Here is a 19,393-nt window from a genome sequence, read left to right on the forward strand (position 1 = left end):
GGGGGGGGAGACATTTCCTTTGAAAATGGCATTAGCTATGGCTTGCCTTAGAGAATACTTGGGTGCATGGCTGTCTCCGATTTCAACATACTTGTTCCCGGTCAGTTCACCAGAAAGTATTGAATCCATTGGATCAGCGTGACAGCCTAGAAAGCTAGCATTTTCAGGAGAGATCTTCATTTCCTCAGTATAGGTTTTCTTAAGCTGGATTTCAATAGGCTGTTAATGTTCCACAACGGCTATTTTAATGCACCTGCATGGTTTTTGGCAATGCAGTGCTCACCATACACATCCATGCCTTGTGGTGTACTGCCTGGGTACATTGGGGTGCTGTTCAAAACGAATAGAATTGCATCGCAAATGAGCCACGCTTTCACTGTGAGTTACAATTGGGTGAAGGCGGCTTTAAATCCAAGAACAAAAATGTAACATTAGTTTGCCATTCCTTAGATTTAGGAGTGTATTTTTTTAAAAATTGCAGAGCTGTTTGTCCTGAGAATCTGCATGTATATTTGTTTTGTGCAGAGGGGGCAGAGTCACATGTTAGGCTATTTTTCCTCTGGGTTGAATGTTCAAAAAAAACAAAGCGAATCAGAAAATTACCACATTATAGCCACTAGATGGAACAGATAACAAAATGATGTATTTTATATGATCATCAGCTCCATCTAGAGGTCAAAATGCAATATTTTTCTAAATCTCTATTCAGTATAAATGAAAAACATTCAAACCGGAAAGAAAATAAAAGAACATCTGATTTTTGCCCCTTGACAGAACACACATGCAGTTTCTTGGGAAGAATAGCTGTTTTTTTTTCTATAAGTACACCTGTATGGGATTGATTTACTAAAATTGGAGAGTGCAAAATCTGCTTCAGCTCTGCATGGTAACCAATCTGCGTCTAACTTCAGCTTGTTCACTTAAGATTTGACAATAAAACCTTAAAGCTGATTGGTTTCTATGCAGAGCTGCACAAGTAAATCAACCCCATAGCATCTACATTCATGTTTTTTTTTTTTTTTTTTTTTTTTTACCCCCAACTTTCCTCCACTCCAGTGATCCTGCCAGTACTTCCTTGCCTAGGGTGACAACCCTCACTGTACCTATGAAGGGCCAGCATTTCCACCCTAGGATGCAACTACTGAACACCTTCCTTTCTCCACAACAAGTGGGGGGTTCCAACTCAGAGATGAACTGCACAGGCCTGATAACACTGTCCAGGACAGTACTGGATTTCTGTCAGGATCAACAGGCAATTCCTCTTTTTTTTTTTTGCACTTTTCAAACATAATACTTTCAATATTATATGCAACAAATCGTAAGAAAGCATTGTTGAGGTTTCCATACCCTTTAATATGGTGATGTATCAGGCTTTTTATTTATTTGCTTGAATTTCTGCTGACTTTTTTTACACTGAATTACTAAAACTTGCAAAATCTGCATAGAAACCAATCGCTTCCATTTTTATTTTATTTTTTGTCAAAGCTTAATTGAACAAGCTGAAGTTAGAAGCTGATTGGCTACCATGCACAGCTACACCAGATTTTGCACTTCCCAGTTTTAGTAAATATCCCCCAAAGTCTCTTATACTGTAAATTATTCACAACTGCTTGTTAAGTCCTTTGTTTCTGCTCTTTCTAGGCTCGGGCTGATGCCTCCCTCTCCAAAAAAGTTGCTACTATCCAGTAAGTTGATTATATATAATCATTTTTTTTTTTTGGCTACAAAGGTGAAGGGCCGGTTTATACCAGAATACGGTGTAGGAAAGGTGTGTTCCCTGTGCGTTTCCCCCACTGTGTTCAAAATGCAGTGCCATTACAGTCCGATGAGGGTGTCAGTACATTGGTAATGGTGCTCCAAATGCAGTGTGTTTGCAGGCACCAGATTAGATGGAACTGCAGTACCATGCGATTTGGTTACATTGTTGGTAAGGCTGAAAAAAGAAACAAGTCCAACCTGTGTGTGTGTGTGTGTGTGTGTGTGTGTGTGTGTGTGTGTTTTTATGTTATCATACATTGTATACCCCTGTATGTTGCAGTCGTTTAGGTGCCCATCTAATAGTCGATAACTTGAAATTATCGATGCTCCCTACTGGAACCACTGCTTGTGGAAGAGAATTCCACATCTTTGCCGCTCTTACAGTAAAGAACCCTCTATGCATTTTAAGGTTAAACCGCTTCTCTTCAAATTTTTATTGAATGTCCACGTGTCTTTTTAAATTCCCTTTCGCTGAAAAGTTTTATCCCAATTGTGGGGTTGCCAGTACGGTATTTGTACATTGGTATTTGTTTTTCCCCATAGCAGAGATCCTCCGGTCCCTTCTATTAGCTTTGTTGCCCTTCTCTGGACTCTCCCTTCTGAGGACTGGTGCCCAGAACTGGACAGCATTTCCCAGGTACGGCTGGACCAGAGTCTTGTCGAGTGCGAGAATTATTGTTTTAACTCTCGAGTGAATCCCCTTTTTTAATGCATGCCAATATTATATTGGCTTTGCTTGCAGCAGCTTGGCATTGCCTGTCATCCATTAAGACCCCCATGTCCTTTTCCATCCTAGATTCTCCCCCTAGCGAATAGATTGCATTCATATTTTTGTCACCCAGATGCATTTATTTTACATTTTTCAACATTCAGACCCCTTTCACACTGGGTCGCTTTTCAGGCGGTTTAGCACTAAATATAGTGCTTGTAAATCACTACTTAAGCCTCCCCAGTGTGAAAGCACTTGGGGGAAAAAAAAGTCCTGCAAGCAGCATCTTTGGAGGGGGAGCGGTGTATCCAGTGCTCCCAAAACACCCAGCCCATTGAAATGCATGAGCAGCGCTGCAACAGGGGCACTAGTAACCCTTTCTTCGGCCGCCAGCGGGAGTTAAAAGCACCCCGCTAGCGGCCGAAAACAGACGATATAATAGCGGTAATGCGCTGCTAGAACTACAACTAACACCCACAACGCCCCAGTGTGAAAGGGGTCTAAATCTCATTTGCCATATAGTTGCCCACCCCATTAATTTGTTTATATCTTCTTGCAAGTTTTCCACATCCTGTGGAGTTATTGCTCTGCTTATCTTCGTATCGTCCGCAAATACAGAGATTGAGCTGTTTATCCCATCCTCCCGATCGTTTATGAATAAATTAAATAGGATTGGTCCCAGCACAGAACCCTGGGGGAACCCACTATCCACCACTGACCATTCCGAGTACTCCCCATTTATCACCACCCTTTGGACTCGCCCCCGTAGCCAGGTTTAAATCCATGTACTCACCCTATGGTCCATGCCAACAGACCTTATTTTGTACAGTAAACGTTTATGGGGAACTGTGTCAAATGCCTTTGCAAAATTCAGATACACCACATCTACGGGCCTTCCTTTATCTAGATGGCAGCTCACCTCCTCATAGGTTAGTAGATTGGTTTAGCAAGAACGATGCTTCATGAATCCATGCTGATTACTGCTAATGATACCATTCTCATTACTAAAATCTTGTATATAGTCCCTTATCCTCCCCTCCAAGAGTTTACATACTATTGATGTTAGGCTAACTGGTCTGTAGTTCCCAGGGATGTATCTTGGGCCATTTTTTTTTTTAATTGGTGCTACATTGGCTTTTCTCCAATCAGTTGGTACAATTCCAGTCAGTAGACTGTTCATAAAAACTAAGAACAATGGTCTGACAATCACTTGACTGAGTTCCTTAAGGACCCTCGGGTGCAAGCCATCTGGTCCCGGTGACGTATTAATTTTAAAGGGGTTGAAAACCCTCAAGGTTTTTCACTTTTAATGCATCCTATGCATTAAGTTGAAAAACCTCCTGTGATGCAGCAGCCCACCCCCCCCCCCCTCTTTTACTTACCTGATCCCGGTCTTTCCAGCAAAGGGGGACAAGCACACTTGCTTCAGCCAGTGTCTCGAGTCATGATTGGATAGATTGGTAGCCATTGGCTCCTGCTGCTGTCAATGAAAAATCCAATGACGCGGCTCTCCAACGGGGCACTCAACAAGAGGAGGAACAAGGAGCACCGCTAAGCAACCCCAGAAGAGGAGGATTGGGGCCACTCTGTGCAAAACCAACTGCACAGAGGAGGCAAGTATGACATGTTAGTTTAAAAAACAAAAAAAACCTTTAGTAACCTTTTACATTTTTCACGTTTTCTATTTTTATGCTTTGTTAGCCATGAGGGTGCTTCCTGTGACGTGTTATGAGGATAAACAATGCAGTCTTGGTTACTGAATCCCCCCCCCCCCATCTCCTTGTTGACTGTTCTGAGGCTGCAATTTAGATTTGTTAATTTACTTACCTTGGGTTTAGGTCCTTAGAAAGGGAGAGAAACCCCCTATATTTAGTACTTTTACGACACGTACACAATTCCAAATTTAGAATAGAACAGTATTTATTACACAAAATATATATGCATATTAAACAAAAAAACATATATAGTAATCAAACACAATTAAAATACATGCAATGATATCTGTAATAATGGTGACAATCATGAATGGAGAGTCACCCATATGACAAAAGGTAGGCCACGATGCTCGAAGACCCTACGCGTTTCGGAGCAATGTTAGTCTCCTTCATCAGGGGTGTAGGGGTTTAGGTCCTTAAGTCAACCTACCAGTAATACCCTCTGAAATTTGTTCCACGCTGGCCATCTCTACATCAGAAGTAGTTTAAAAGCCCCTATAACTTTTCAACAATCTTCTCTCCCAGAACTGCACCCTCCCCATTTGGTGCCCAGTGTTTTTTATAAGTAGTGCATGCATGGAGTGCAAATTAATGGTCTACTAAATCGCACAGTAACCTGGACACTAAATTAGACCATTATCAGCCAAAACATTGGATGGAGTGTGTTAGGGATAGAGCCCCTGTTGGGTTTTAATGTGTCGCTCTCGTGAGAGTTTGCAAAGGGGGGGGGGGTTCATACGAGGGCCAATGAGAGCTGCACAGCCGGAGGTGTGCCTCTGTGTAAATCTAGGAAGTGAACAGGCAGCAGCGTCAGCTGCCCACAGTTAAAATGGTTGCAGCCAGACTCTGGATGGAGGGAGATTTCTGCAGCATATTTGGCAAGTACAGAATCACAGTATGTATAAAATAATATGCACAGTGGTTGGAGGGAAGCTTCAGAATGGCAAAGACGTTTTTTATTACAAATTATGTGAGCAGTCTGCAGTTCCCCTTTAAAGTTCCTCTTTAATGGAAAAACGTTTCCTTTGCAGACGGAAAATACATCCTAAAAGGAAAAACATTAACGCGTATGTGCTTTTCAAAGACCAAGAAAGTGCAACTAAAGCTCTTGTAAGGTAAGTACCTGAAAATGTTAGTAGTGGCCACGTGAGCTGGCTTTTCACAAGGCCTCACCATATCGGTTACATTAGTGAAAAAAGGTTTGCCAACTAGAGGTCTGAGGAGCAAGGCACTGCATCCCAAAAGTTAAAGAATGCATAAAGAACACACGTTTGTGGACTTTTAAGGTGCCAGACAAACAATGTACTACATAATAATTTTAAAATCCATATGAAATTTTATTGGGTACATTTAAAATACTTTGTTTTAGAAGATTTGAATAGAGATCACATGTGATCCAGGTATATAGTTCAGTGATTTTTGCTCAACATGTTTCGCCAAAAAGGTGGCTTTTTCAGGAGACTTTAAATATTGTACAAGATATTCACTGTGGACAGAAATAACACATTTAGAGACAATATAACATGTGGACATATAGCGCTATTGTCTATATCAGTGTTTCTCTACTCCAGTCCTCAAGGCGCCCCTACAGGTCATGTTTTCAGGAGTTCCCTCAGATGAAATGTCTGTGGTAATTACTAAGGCAGCGAATGATCAAATCACCTGTGCAAAATAATCGAAAGCCTGAAAACATGACCTGTTGTGTTTCTTCCATTTGTAAATAAAATCGCACCAACTGTTGTCACCCTCACCAAGCTGCTTAGCGATGGTCTTGTAGGTCTACAATGTTGTCCCTGACATCCTTGGACAGCCCTTTGGTCTTGGCCATGGTGGAGAGATTGGAATCCGATTGATTGCTTCTGTGGACAGGTGTCTTTTGTACAGGTAACAAGCTGAGATTAGGAGCACTCTCCTAATCCCTAAGAGAGTGCTCCTAATCTCAGCTCGTTACCTGTATAGAAGACACCTGGGAGCCAGAAATCTTGCTGATTGATAGAGGATCAAATACTCATTTCACTCATTAAAATGCAAATCAATTTAATGGATGCGTTTTTCTGGATATTTTTGGTGGTGTTCTGTCTCTCGCTGTTGAAATAAACCGACCATTTAAAATTATAGACTGATTATGTCTTTGTCAGTGGGCAAACGTACAAAATTAGCAGGGGATCAAATACTTTTTTCCCTCGCTGTAAATAAGGAGAATGAGTGGGGTAGGAAGGATTCCTCAAATGGATTCAACTTGTTGTAACATTGGTGAACAACTCCCTGAAAGCAAGATACTAGACTGATAAACTGACACAAGCAAGTAACACAGGGCTGGTCTAAAGAGATACAAACCATGCAAGAAGTCAGTGCTTTCAATGGAATTATCGCAGTGAACAGGGAGTCAGAATGCTAGTAAAATATTGTTACCTCATTCACCATGACAGTCCTGTGAGCTCCTTCCGCAGCATAGCAGGCGGCCGGACTACAGGGACCGCTGGCATGCAGGACTATTTATAGTCGTCCCCCCCCCCCCCCCATCTCGTGGCGGTCAGCCCCACCGATGAAATGTGGACACCATATTTGTGCTCATCGCGCGTAGCTTTGTTACATTTATTTATTACATTTCTGTAGCGCTGATAATTTACACATTGTACATCCACATCAGTCACTGAGGTCAAGGAGCTTAAAATCCTAAGGTCTCTATCTCACATGCATACATACTGTACAATGCCTGTTGTAGTCATAAGATTGGGACAGGCATCTGACTACCAAAAGCACCTGGGAGGATGTAGTGCAGGGGTCTCAAACTGGCAGCTCTCCAGCTGTTGCAAAACTACAAGCCCCACAAGGCAGTGCAATGCCAACAGTTACAATCATGACTCCCTCGGGCAGAGGCATGATGGAACTTGTAGTTTTGCAACAGCAGGAGGTCCACCAGTTTGAGACCCCTGATGTAGACCCTATCTACTGCTTAGGAAAGGATTAGCAATAGCCTCCCTCCTTCACCCTGAAATATTTATCAGTTTAGGTTAGTAAGCGTCTCCTATACACATGCCATGCTTTTGCTGCAGTTCAAGGGGCCCTTTAGGAAGGCAATATGTAAGGAGGGCAGGTAAAGTGAAATCAAGGATACTATAGTGCTGTAAGGTGCCAAGAGAAACCTATTTACGCAGTGACCTCCCCATGTCCAGTGCCCATGAGAATGTATATGGTCGGGGGTATACACATTCCACGGAAGGACTTATACCACCTATCGAGCTCGACTGACAGTGCTGTCCGCTGAGTGCAACCCATTCAAGTGAATAGACCGTGCTGCAGGGGGTTTAAATCTGGTGGTGGAGCCTGCGATACAATGCCTGCTCACTTCCTGTCTATTTTGGTCTGAAAAAAAGCAAATCGGGAACGTGGATCTTGCTTCAGACAGCAATGCAAGTCTAAATGAGGCCTTAAAGAGGAAGTAAACCCTGATGAGTTTACTTCCTCTTTCATTCCCTGCAAAGGCAAAGCATAATGGACTACTATGCATCGCATAGTAGCCCATTATGTGTCACTTACCTGACACAGGAGCCAGCGAAGTCGCCGCTGTCCCCTGTAGTCCGCCGCATCCATCTTGCTGGTGGCGTCTCGCAGCTCCGCCGCTGTCATTCGGCGGAGCCGCGATGACGTCACTCCCGTGCATGCGCACGGGAGCAGACACGCGCGGCAGATCCATTGTTGGAAATGCCGCGCTCAGTGCGCCTGCGCGTCGCTGTCTACGGCGCCTGCGCGCCGCTGTCTACGGCGCATGCGCCGTAGACAGCGGTGCCTGTCTTCAGGCAAATATCTCCTAAACCGTATAGGTTTAGGAGATATTTCTTGGACCTACAGGTAAGCCTTAATTTAGGCTTACCTGTAGATCAAAGTGGTTTGTAAGGGTTTACAACCACTTTAAAGCAGCTGTCCGGTCTACAGTTCAAAAATTAAGTCAACAGCTATAGTTTAATAGAACACTTACCTGCCCCAGAATTCAGCGATGTCCTCAACCGGCTTCTTCACCAGGCTTTGGTTCCTGGCGCCGGCATTCTGTGTACTGCTCACTTTCGCATGCCCAGAAGGCTGTGGAGAAAGGGGGAGGGGTGATCTGACCAGAAGTGGGGTAGCAAGTACCTGTCAAAACCAGGCACCCTCTTCCCCTAAAAAAATGTTGCCCCAGATGTTAAGGGAGGGGGAGGTTATTGGAACAGCTCCAGGGCTGGTGGTGTTGGAGGAGCTCTGCAGCTGGAGTTAGGGATTTGTTTAGGGCTTGGAGAAAGAATGGAGCGAGAAGCCATTTTAAAGCAAGCAAAAGCCTTGTATAAAAAATGTAATGCAGCGCTATTTAAGGTTCAAATAATTGACAAACTATAAAAGTATTTGTGAAAGTAAAGCTGCAACCTAAATGTGAGATATCCACAATATTAAATACCAATTTTACAAAAAAAGCTGCGCTATAATGATCCAATTAAATATCTATGAATATATAAATAATTCATACAAAAAATGGTGCAAAAAAATGAATATATAAAATAAATGAATAATTTGTGCAAAAATTAATATATACACTGCTCTAATTAGAGCTTAAATTAATATTAATAAAAACATAATAGTCCATCTCCAACCAAAAAACGTTTTTGCTTGTGATTTCCACCGTGATGAACCACACCGCACCAACGAAAAGGTGTCACCAAGAAAGCAGGAAAAGACTTTCCACCACCAAAAATACTGACGCTTACCAGCTACACAGATCCCATCTCAGAGATCTAATATCGCCACTGTCATATCCCTCCTTCTGGACCTGAGCTGCATGGAGGATGTATCCCTTTAGGCACTCTGTTCCTGCTGGTATATTCCTACGGCCACACCGCTCATTGCCAATCACATAGATAAAAAGGGGGAATCGCCATAGTATAATATTGCCAAGATATTTTAATTTTAAGCGTCAGTATTTTTGGTGGTCTTTTCCTGCTTTCTTGGTGACACCTTTTCGTTGGTGCGGTGTGGTTCATCACGGTGGAAATCACAAGCAAAAACGTTTTTTGGTTGGAGATGGACTATTATTTTGAATTTAAAGCGGTTCTGCACTGCTGAGAATTTTTTTTTTTTATGGTTATGCTTTAACATTGATGTTTTTATATAAAAAGGCTTACTTGTCTTAGTTTTCTGACTGCTGCATGTCCGTTTTTGTGCAAAATGTTCGTTTATATTTACAATGTTCGGCCGTTGTCATTTTTGTTGTGGGCAAGTGAAGCCCACAAGCAAAACTTCCTCCTTATTTCCTGGGTTTTCTAACCAGCATGCTCTGCCGGTTCTCGCACATGCTTTGTAGCTACAGAGCAGAGCTGTGTCATGTTTACCTGTTTGCCCTGGAGAACAATGGCGAAATTCAAATCGCCCTCCAAACAGTTCAGCGAAACCATCACATAATGTTACGGAAGTGACATTACAGACAACACAAACACTGGGCCGTGCGTTACAACACTAATACTTCCCTTGTTACCTAGTATCATTTTTTACCAACCATGCTGAGCTACGTGCGGTGTTAGGTTCTGCATTGCTGGGACTTGTAGTGCCTATCCTGAGCTACATGCTTCAATGTTCAGTGTCCTCATCCTTATCCCCGTGCTTCAATGTTCAGTGTCCTCATCCTTATCCCCGGGCTTCAATGTTCAGTGTCCTCATCATTATCCCCCTGTTTAATGTTCAGTGTCCTCATCCCTATCCCCATGCTTCAATGTTCAGTGTACTCATCCTTATCCCTGGGCTTCAATGTTCACTGTCCTCATCCCTATCCCTGGGCTTCAATGTTCAGTGTCCTCATCCTTATCCCTGTGCTTCAATGTTCAGTGTCCTCATCCCTATCCCCGGGCTTCAATGTTCAGTGTCCTCATCCTTATCCCTGTGCTTCAATGTTCAGTGTCCTCCATCCCTATCCCCGAGCTTCAATGTTCAGTGTCCTCATCATTATCCCCCTGCTTCAATGTTCAGTGTCCTCATCCTTATCCCCGGGCTTCAATGTTCAGTGTCCTCATCCCTATCCCCGAGCTTCAATGTTCAGTGTCCTCATCATTTATCCCCCTGCTTCAATGTTCAGTGTCCTCATCCCTATCCCCGAGCTTCAATGTTCAGTGTCCTCATCGAAGCACGGGGATAAGGATGAGGACACTGAACATTGAAGCTCGGGGATAGGGATGAGGACACTGAACATTGAAGCTTGGGGATAGGGATGAGGACACTGAACATTGAAGCTCGGGGATAGGGATGAGGACACTGAACATTGAAGCTTGGGGATAGGGATGAGGACACTGAACATTGAAGCCCGGGGATAGGGATGAGGACACTGAACATTGAAGCACCGGGATAAGGATGAGGACACTGAACATTGAAACACAGGGATAGGGATGAGGACACTGTGTTAGTGTAAGTGTTAGTGTTGTAACGCACGGCCCAGTGTTTGTGTTGTCTGGAACGTCACTTCCATAACATTATGTAATGGTTTAGCTGAACTGTATTGCCGAAACTATGTTGGAACGCACGGTGTGATAGGCAGCAAAATATGACACTACACCGGCGTGATGACGTCACGTCCTCGAAATCTCGTGAGATTTCGGCTGTATTAGCCGCAATGTCTCCTGGGATTACTTGGACGAGATCCCAGGAGACAGTGCGGGGTTCAGCAGAAAGTGATGCTGATCCCCGCAAGAGACCGCCCATCGCCGCAGGGGATGAAAATAAAATATTACAAATTACATAAGGTAGGTTAATAAAAATAAAAAAACTGTGACATTATCAAATGTACGGTCTAGAGGGAACAGAATGGGAAAATGTTATTAATATGTGTGCAGAACCGCTTTAAGCTCTAATTAGAGCAGTGTATATATTGATTTTTGCACAAATTATTCATTTATTTGATATTCATTTTTTTGCACGATTTTTTGTATGAATTATTTATATATTCATAGATATTGAATTGGATCATTATAGCGCAGTTTTTTTCGCCTGTGTACAGGGAAACTATGCATTAAAATGTGGGTTCTGCCATTGCTGACTTGTTTCTGAAGGACTATGCTCTGGGACAGTTCTATAATTCCTGCCTCACTGTTTAGGGGTCTGTTTACATGCCACTATTTGCTCTCCATTGCAAAGTTACTGCACACTACAGATCATCTCAATGGTCTGCAATGCTGCAGAGAGAAGTCTGTGATTGGAGGAGAGCCGGTGGATATGGTGACTGTCATAGTTCACTTGACCAGGCTGTCTTCCTGACTTCCCCTCCCTCTTTATTTTAATTGCACTTTACTGCAGATTTCCGAAGCCAGGGTAAGTGCAATGCACATTTGTAAAGCACGCTGCTGTTCTTTAATTGTGTGTTGTATTTCTGTTAGGCCATGTACCCACTACATAAATGGGCACCTTAGGTTGCAGTTTCAGCAGATGAAAAGGAAATGCTTGCTTGGGTTCACCTACAAAACTGTTTCACCTGCTCACCCTAATCATGTTTAATTATTTTTATAACTAGGAACGGTACAGAGATCAGCAATGGATTCCACATCAGAGTGGATCTTGCCTCAAAGAGCTCTACGGTAAGCTGCTTTAAATGTACCTAAACCAAATTACAAAAATGTAATATAGTACACCAGTGTTTCTCAACCGGGCTTCTGCCAGAGGTCCCCAACGGTTCCACCACAATCTATTGGATCATCACAAGCAAATGAATAGTGGATTGCATCCCACATAGCTGACAGGCTGCAGAGAGCAGATAAAGAACTTGCATCACTGTCATGCGGCAATCCCAACCAGGCCCCCTCCCTCATGTCCTTCCCAGATTACTGTGTGTGACATCAGTTGGGAGGGACAAGGGGGGAAGGCGGGTCGGAATTGGGGTGAGAGATGCGATTCAGCAGCTACTCAGCATAATAAAAATGCTACAGATCCCAGTATTGTGCCCTCCTGGGCCCCTGTGCGGTTTTCTACTGGCCCCCTTATAGGTTTCCCCCCTGGTCCCCCTATACTATATCCAGCTATACTGCTCTGTCCTGGGCCCCCCCTCCACAGCTATATTGCTTTGTCCTTGCCTCCTGAGCTATACTCCTGTCCCCCCATACTGTTCTCTCTTTACCCCCATATACTGTTCCCTCTTGGCCCCCCTGCGCTATACAGTTCCCTCCTGCGCCCCCCCCCCCCCAGTTCTATACTGTTCCCTGCTTGCTCCCCCGGGCTATGCTGTTCCCTCCTGGCTCTCCTGTGCTATACTGGTCCCTCTTGGATCCCCTCTGCTATTCTTTTCCTACCTGCCCCTACTCTGCTATACTGTCCCCTCCGGGTGCCCCTGTACTGTTTTTTGCTGACCCCTCTACACTATTCCCTCTTAACCCCCCTATGCTATAATGTTCTCTCCTCCGTGCCCCCCTCTTGTACTACACTGTTCCCTCCTGGCCCCACTGTGCTATACTGCTTCCTTCTTCACCCCCCCCATGCTATACTGTTCCCTCCTGTCCTATCCCGCACCCCCCCATGTGCTATAATGTGTTCTATAATGTTCCCTGTACTCTCCTGGCCCCCCGCCCTGTGCTATCCTGCCACCTCCTGGCCCACCACCCTGTGCTATCCTGTCGCCTCCTGGCCCCCCCCGCCCTGTGCCATCCTATCGCCCTCCTGCCCCCCCCCCCCCCCCGCGCCCTGTGCTATCGTCCTCCTGGCCCCCCCTGCCCTGTGCTATCCTATCGTCCTCCTGGCCCCTCCCGCCCTGTGCTATCCTGTCGCCTCCTGGCCCCCCGCCCTGTGCTATCCTGTCGCCTCCTGGCCCCCCTTCCCTGTGCTATCCTGTCGCCTCCTGGCCCCCCTTCCCTGTGCTATCCTGTCGCCTCCTGGCCCCCCTTCCCTGTGCTATCCTGTCGCCTCCTGGCCCCCCTTCCCTGTGCTATCCTGTCGCCTCCTGCCCCCCCCCCCGCCTGTGCTATCCTGTCGCCTCCTTCCCCCCCCCCCCCGCCCTGTGCTATCCTGTCGCCTCCTGCCCCCGCCCTGTGCTATCCTGTCGCCTCCTGCCCCCGCCCTGTGCTATCCTGTCGCCTCCTGGCCCTCCCCTGCCCTGTGCTATCCTGTCGCCTCCTGGCCCTCCCCCGCCCTGTGCTATCCTGTCGCCTCCTGGCCCCCCTGCCCTGTGCTATCCTATCGGCCCCCTGTCCCCCCCCCCCCCGCCCTGTGCTATCGTCCTGGCCCCCCCTGCCCTGTGCTATCCTATCGTCGTCCTGGCCCCCCACCCTGTGCTATCGCCTCCTGGTCCCCCTCCCTGTGCTATCCTATTGCCCCCCCTGCCCCCCCCCCCCGCCCTGTGCTATCCTATCACCCCCTCCTGGCTCCCCGCCCTGTGTCATCCTATCGCCCCTCCTGGCGCCCCTGCCCTGTGCAATCCTATCGCCCCCTCCTGGCCCCCCCCGCCCTGTGCCATCCTATCGCCCCCTCCTGGCCCCCCCGCCCTGTGCCATCCTATCGCCCCCCCCCGCCCTGTGCCATCCTATCGCCCCCCTCCTGGCCCCCCCGCCCTGTGCCATCCTATCGCCCCGTCCTGGCCCCCCCCCCCCGCCCTGTGCCATCCTATCGCCCCCTCCTGGCCCCCCCCGCCCTGTGCCATCCTATCGCCCCCTCCTGGCCCCCCCGCCCTGTGCCATCCTATCGCCCCCCCTCCTGGCCCCCCCCGCCCTGTGCCATCCTATCGCCCCCCCGCCCTGTGCCATCCTATCGCCCCCTCTTGGCCCCCCCGCCCTGTGCCATCCTATCGCCCCCTCTTGGCCCCCCCGCCCTGTGCCATCCTATCGCCCCCTCCTGGCCCCCCGCCCCCTGTGCCATCCTATCGCCCCCTCCTGGGCCCCCCCGCCCTGTGCCATCCTATCGCCCCCCTCCTGGCCCCCCCGCCCTGTGCCATCCTATCGCCCCTCCTGGCCCCCCCGCCCTGTGCCATCCTATCGCCCCCTCCTGGCCCCCCCGCCCTGTGCCATCCTATCTCCCCCTCCTGGCCCCCCCGCCCTGTGCCATCCTATCGCCCCCTCCTGGCCCCCCCGCCCTGTGCCATCCTATCGCCCCCTCCTGGCCCCCCCGCCCTGTGCCATCCTATCGCCCCCTCCTGGCCCCCCCGCCCTGTGCCATCCTATCGCCCCCTCCTGGCCCCCCCGCCCTGTGCCATCCTATCGCCCCCTCCTGGCCCCCCCGCCCTGTGCCATCCTATCGCCCCCTCCTGGCCCCCCCCGCCCTGTGCCATCCTATCGCCCCCCCCCGCCCTGTGCCATCCTATCGCCCCCCTCCTGGCCCCCCCGCCCTGTGCCATCCTATCGCCCCGTCCTGGCCCCCCCCCCGCCCTGTGCCATCCTATCGCCCCGTCCTGGCCCCCCCCCGCCCTGTGCCATCCTATCGCCCCCTCCTGGCCCCCCCCGCCCTGTGCCATCCTATCGCCCCCTCCTGGCCCCCCCGCCCTGTGCCATCCTATCGCCCCCCCTCCTGGCCCCCCCCGCCCTGTGCCATCCTATCGCCCCCCCCCGCCCTGTGCCATCCTATCGCCCCCTCTTGGCCCCCCCGCCCTGTGCCATCCTATCGCCCCCTTGGCCCCCCCGCCCTGTGCCATCCTATCGCCCCCTCCTGGCCCCCCGCCCTGTGCCATCCTATCGCCCCCTCCTGGCCCCCCCCGCCCTGTGCCATCCTATCGCCCCCTCCTGGCCCCCCCGCCCTGTGCCATCCTATCGCCCCCCTCCTGGCCCCCCCGCCCTGTGCCATCCTATCGCCCCCTCCTGGCCCCCCCGCCCTGTGCCATCCTATCGCCCCCTCCTGGCCCCCCCGCCCTGTGCCATCCTATCGCCCCCTCCTGCCCCCCCGCCCTGTGCCATCCTATCGCCCCCTCCTGGCCCCCCCCGCCCTGTGCCATCCTATCGCCCCCTCCTGGCCCCCCCGCCCTGTGCCATCCTATCGCCCCCTCCTGGCCCCCCCGCCCTGTGCCATCCTATCGCCCCCCTGGCCCCCCGCCCTGTGCCATCCTATCGCCCCCTCCTGGCCCCCCGCCCTGTGCCATCCTATCGCCCCCCCCCCCGCCCTGTGCCATCCTATCGCCCCCCCCCCGCCCTGTGCCATCCTATCGGCCCCCCCCGCCCTGTGCCATCCTATCCGCCCCCCCCCCGCCCTGTGCCATCCTATCGCCCCCCCGCCCTGTGCCATCCTATCGCCCCCCCCCCGCCCTGTGCCATCCTATCCCCCCCCCCGCCCTGTGCCATCCTATCGGCCCCCCCCGCCCTGTGCCATCCTAGCGGCCCCCCCCCGCCCTGTGCCATCCTATCGGCCCCCCCCCGCCCTGTGCCATCCTATCGCCCCCCCCGCCCTGTGCCATCCTATCGGCCCCCCCCCGCCCTGTGCCATCCTATCGGCCCCCCCCCGCCCTGTGCCATCCTATCGGCCCCCCCCGCCCTGTGCCATCCTATCGGCCCCCCCCCGCCCTGTGCCATCCTATCCCGGCCCCCCCCGCCCTGTGCCATCCTATCGGCCCCCCCCGCCCTGTGCCATCCTATCGGCCCCCCCCCGCCCTGTGCCATCCTATCGGCCCCCCCCGCCCTGTGCCATCCTATCGGCCCCCCCCCGCCCTGTGCCATCCTATCGGCCCCCCCCCCGCCCTGTGCCATCCTATCGGCCCCCCCCCGCCCTGTGCCATCCTATCGGCCCCCCCCCCGCCCTGTGCCATCCTATCGGCCCCCCCCCCGCCCTGTGCCATCCTATCGGCCCCCCCCCGCCCCCCCCCCGCCCTGTGCCATCCTATCGGCCCCCCCCCGCCCTGTGCCATCCTATCGGCCCCCCCCCCCCGCCCTGTGCCATCCTATCGGCCCCCCCCCCCGCCCTGTGCCATCCTATCGTCCCCCCACTCCCCGCCCTGTGGGGGGGGCCTCCTATCGGCCCCCCCCCGCCCTGTGCCATCCTATCGGCCCCCCCCCCGCCCTGTGCCATCCTATCGGCCCCCCCCCCGCCCTGTGCCATCCTATCGGCCCCCCCCCCGCCCTGTGCCATCCTATCGGCCCCCCCCCCGCCCTGTGCCATCCTATCGGCCCCCCCCCGCCCTGTGCCATCCTATCGGCCCCCCCCCCGCCCTGTGCCATCCTATCGGCCCCCCCCCCGCCCTGTGCCATCCTATCGGCCCCCCCCCCGCCCTGTGCCATCCTATCGGCCCCCCCCCGCCCTGTGCCATCCTATCGGCCCCCCCCCCGCCCTGTGCCATCCTATCGGCCCCCCCCCCGCCCTGTGCCATCCTATCGGCCCCCCCCCCGCCCTGTGCCATCCTATCGGCCCCCCCCCGCCCTGTGCCATCCTATCGGCCCCCCCCCCGCCCTGTGCCATCCTATCGGCCCCCCCCCGCCTGTGCCATCCTATCGGCCCCCCCCCCGCCCTGTGCCATCCTATCGGCCCCCCCCCCGCCCTGTGCCATCCTATCGGCCCCCCCCCCCGCCCTGTGCCATCCTATCGGCCCCCCCCCCCGCCCTGTGCCATCCTATCGGCCCCCCCCCCGCCCTGTGCCATCCTATCGGCCCCCCCCCGCCCTGTGCCATCCTATCGGCCCCCCCCCCGCCCTGTGCCATCCTATCGGCCCCCCCCCCGCCCTGTGCCATCCTATCGGCCCCCCCCCCGCCCTGTGCCATCCTATCGGCCCCCCCCCCGCCCTGTGCCATCCTATCGGCCCCCCCCCGCCCTGTGCCATCCTATCGGCCCCCCCCCGCCCTGTGCCATCCTATCGGCCCCCCCCCGCCCTGTGCCATCCTATCGGCCCCCCCCCCGCCCTGTGCCATCCTATCGGCCCCCCCCCCGCCCTGTGCCATCCTATCGGCCCCCCCCCGCCCTGTGCCATCCTATCGGCCCCCCCCCGCCCTGTGCCATCCTATCGGCCCCCCCCCGCCCTGTGCCATCCTATCGGCCCCCCCCCCCCCGCCCTGTGCCATCCTATCGGCCCCCCCCCCCCCCGCCCTGTGCCATCCTATCGGCCCCCCCCCCCCGCGCCATCCTATCGGCCCCCCCCCCCCGCCCTGTGCCATCCTATCGCCCCCCCCCCGCCCTGTGCCATCCTATCGCCCCCCCCCCCGCCCTGTGCCATCCTATCGCCCCCCCCCCCCGCCCTGTGCCATCCTATCGCCCCCCCCCCCCGCCCTGTGCCATCCTATCGCCCCCCCCCCCCCGCCCTGTGCCATCCTATCGCCCCCCCCCCCCCGCCCTGTGCCATCCTATCGCCCCCCCCCCCCCGCCCTGTGCCATCCTATCGCCCCCCCCCCCCGCCCTGTGCCATCCTATCGCCCCCCCCCCCCGCCCTGTGCCATCCTATCGCCCCCCCCCCCCGCCCTGTGCCATCCTATCGCCCCCCCCCCGCCCTGTGCCATCCTATCGCCCCCCCCCCCCGCCCTGTGCCATCCTATCGCCCCCCCCCCCCGCCCTGTGCCATCCTATCGCCCCCCCCCCCGCCCTGTGCCATCCTATCGCCCCCCCCCCGCCCTGTGCCATCCTCTCGGCCCCCCCCCGCCCTGTGCCATCCTGTCGCCCCCCCCCCGCCCTGTGCCATCCTGTCGCCCCCCCCCCCGCCCTGTGCCATCCTGTCGGGCCCCCCCCCGCCCTGTGCCATCCTGTCGGGCCCCCCCCCGCCCTGTGCCATCCTGTCGGGCCCCCCCCCGCCCTGTGCCATCCTGTCGGGCCCCCCCCCCGCCCTGTGCCATCCTGTCGGGCCCCCCCCCGCCCTGTGCCATCCTGTCGGGCCCCCCCCCGCCCTGTGCCATCCTGTCGGGCCCCCCCCCCGCCCTGTGCCATCCTGTCGGGCCCCCCCCCCGCCCTGTGCCATCCTGTCGGGCCCCCCCCCGCCCTGTGCCATCCTGTCGGCCCCCCACCCCCCCCCCCGCCCTGTGCCATCCTGTCGGCCCCCCACCCCCCCCCCCCCCGCCCTGTGCCATCCGTTCTTCTCAAGACCTTCTACTCTCAAGCTCTCTCGCCTCCTCCTCCCATGCTCGTCTCTAGGATTTCTCCAGAGCCTCTCCCATCCTCTGGAACTTGCTACCTCCACTGGTCTGGCTATCCCCTACTCTTGCTACCTTCAGGCGATCCCCGAAAACTCATCTCTTCAGGGAAGCCTATCATGTCTCCAACTAATCTCCTACCACTTCCATCAGCGCATTCCCCACAGTTGTAACCTTTTGTACCACCTGCACCACCCTATTAGATTGTAAGCTCTTCTGAGCAGGGCCCTCTTAATCCTCTTGTATTTTTTATTGTATTATAACTGTATTGTCTCCTTTTTATATTGTAAAGCGCTGCGCAAATTGCTGCCGCTATATAAATCCTGAATAATAATAATACTACTCCCTATTCGGCCCCCCTGTGCTATACTGTTCCTTCCTGCCACCCCCCATGCTATACTGCTCCGTCCTGGGACCCCCCATGCTATACTGCCCCCTACTTGCCCCCATGTGCCTATACTGTTCCCTCCTGCCCCACCCCACCCATACTGTCTTCTTCTGCCACCCCCTCCTAACTTCCCTGTGCTATACTGCTCCCTCCTGGCCCCCCTATACTGCTCCCTCCTGGAACCCCTATACTATATTGTTCCCTGCTGTCACCCCTATACTGTTGCCTCCTGGGCCCCCCTATGCTATACTGTTCCCCCTCGCACCTCTGTTATATGGTTCCCTGCTGTCACTGTATACTTTTCTCTCCTGCCCTACTGTAATGTACTGTAGTCTTCCTGCTGACCCCTCTGTACACTGCTTAGCACAAGTTTTACCCAGAATTGAGCATCTGCGCTAAAAAAAAGCAAGAACAAGTTTCACATTAAAGGGGTTGTAAAGGTTTGTGTATTTTCCCCTTAAGCATCCTATGCATTAAGATGAAAAAACACCTTGCAGTCGCCGGCCCCCTAGCCTAGTTTTACTTACCTGAACCCCTTCATTCAGTCGACGGGGACGCGCTCACTCTCTCTCTCTCTATGGGCTCACGGCTCTTGATTGGATAGATTGATAGCAGCACAGCCGTTGGCTCCTGCTGCTGTCAATCATATCCAATGACGTGGGGGGCAGGGCCAAGTCCTGCTTTTGGCCTCTATGGACGCCAAATGCTGGACTCAGCAGGGGGTTATCTGATGCGGGGAGGAGCCGCGAGAGCTGTCGGTGGACCCCAGAAGAGCAGGTTCGGGGCCACTCTGTGCAAAACGAGCTGC

At 53.1% G+C, this 19,393-nt stretch overlaps 1 protein-coding gene across 1 annotated transcript in view; it reads left to right on the forward strand.

Moving 5' to 3' along the window:
* The window catches only part of RBM34 (RNA binding motif protein 34), a gene marked incomplete in the record, with an annotated part of 52,606 nt that overhangs the window by 24,505 nt on the left and 8,708 nt on the right, over positions 1 to 19,393 (forward strand). Inside the window, 3 exon segments of the mRNA XM_077479574.1 lie at positions 1,642 to 1,685; positions 5,214 to 5,297; positions 11,702 to 11,765. Coding sequence (XP_077335700.1) covers positions 1,642 to 1,685; positions 5,214 to 5,297; positions 11,702 to 11,765 — 192 coding nt within the window.

This window comes from Lithobates pipiens, unplaced genomic scaffold (genome assembly GCF_037356315.1).
Source record: "Lithobates pipiens isolate NorthernLeopardFrog02 unplaced genomic scaffold, aLitPip1_a1.2 Scaffold_1, whole genome shotgun sequence".
NCBI lineage: Eukaryota > Metazoa > Chordata > Amphibia > Anura > Ranidae > Lithobates > Lithobates pipiens.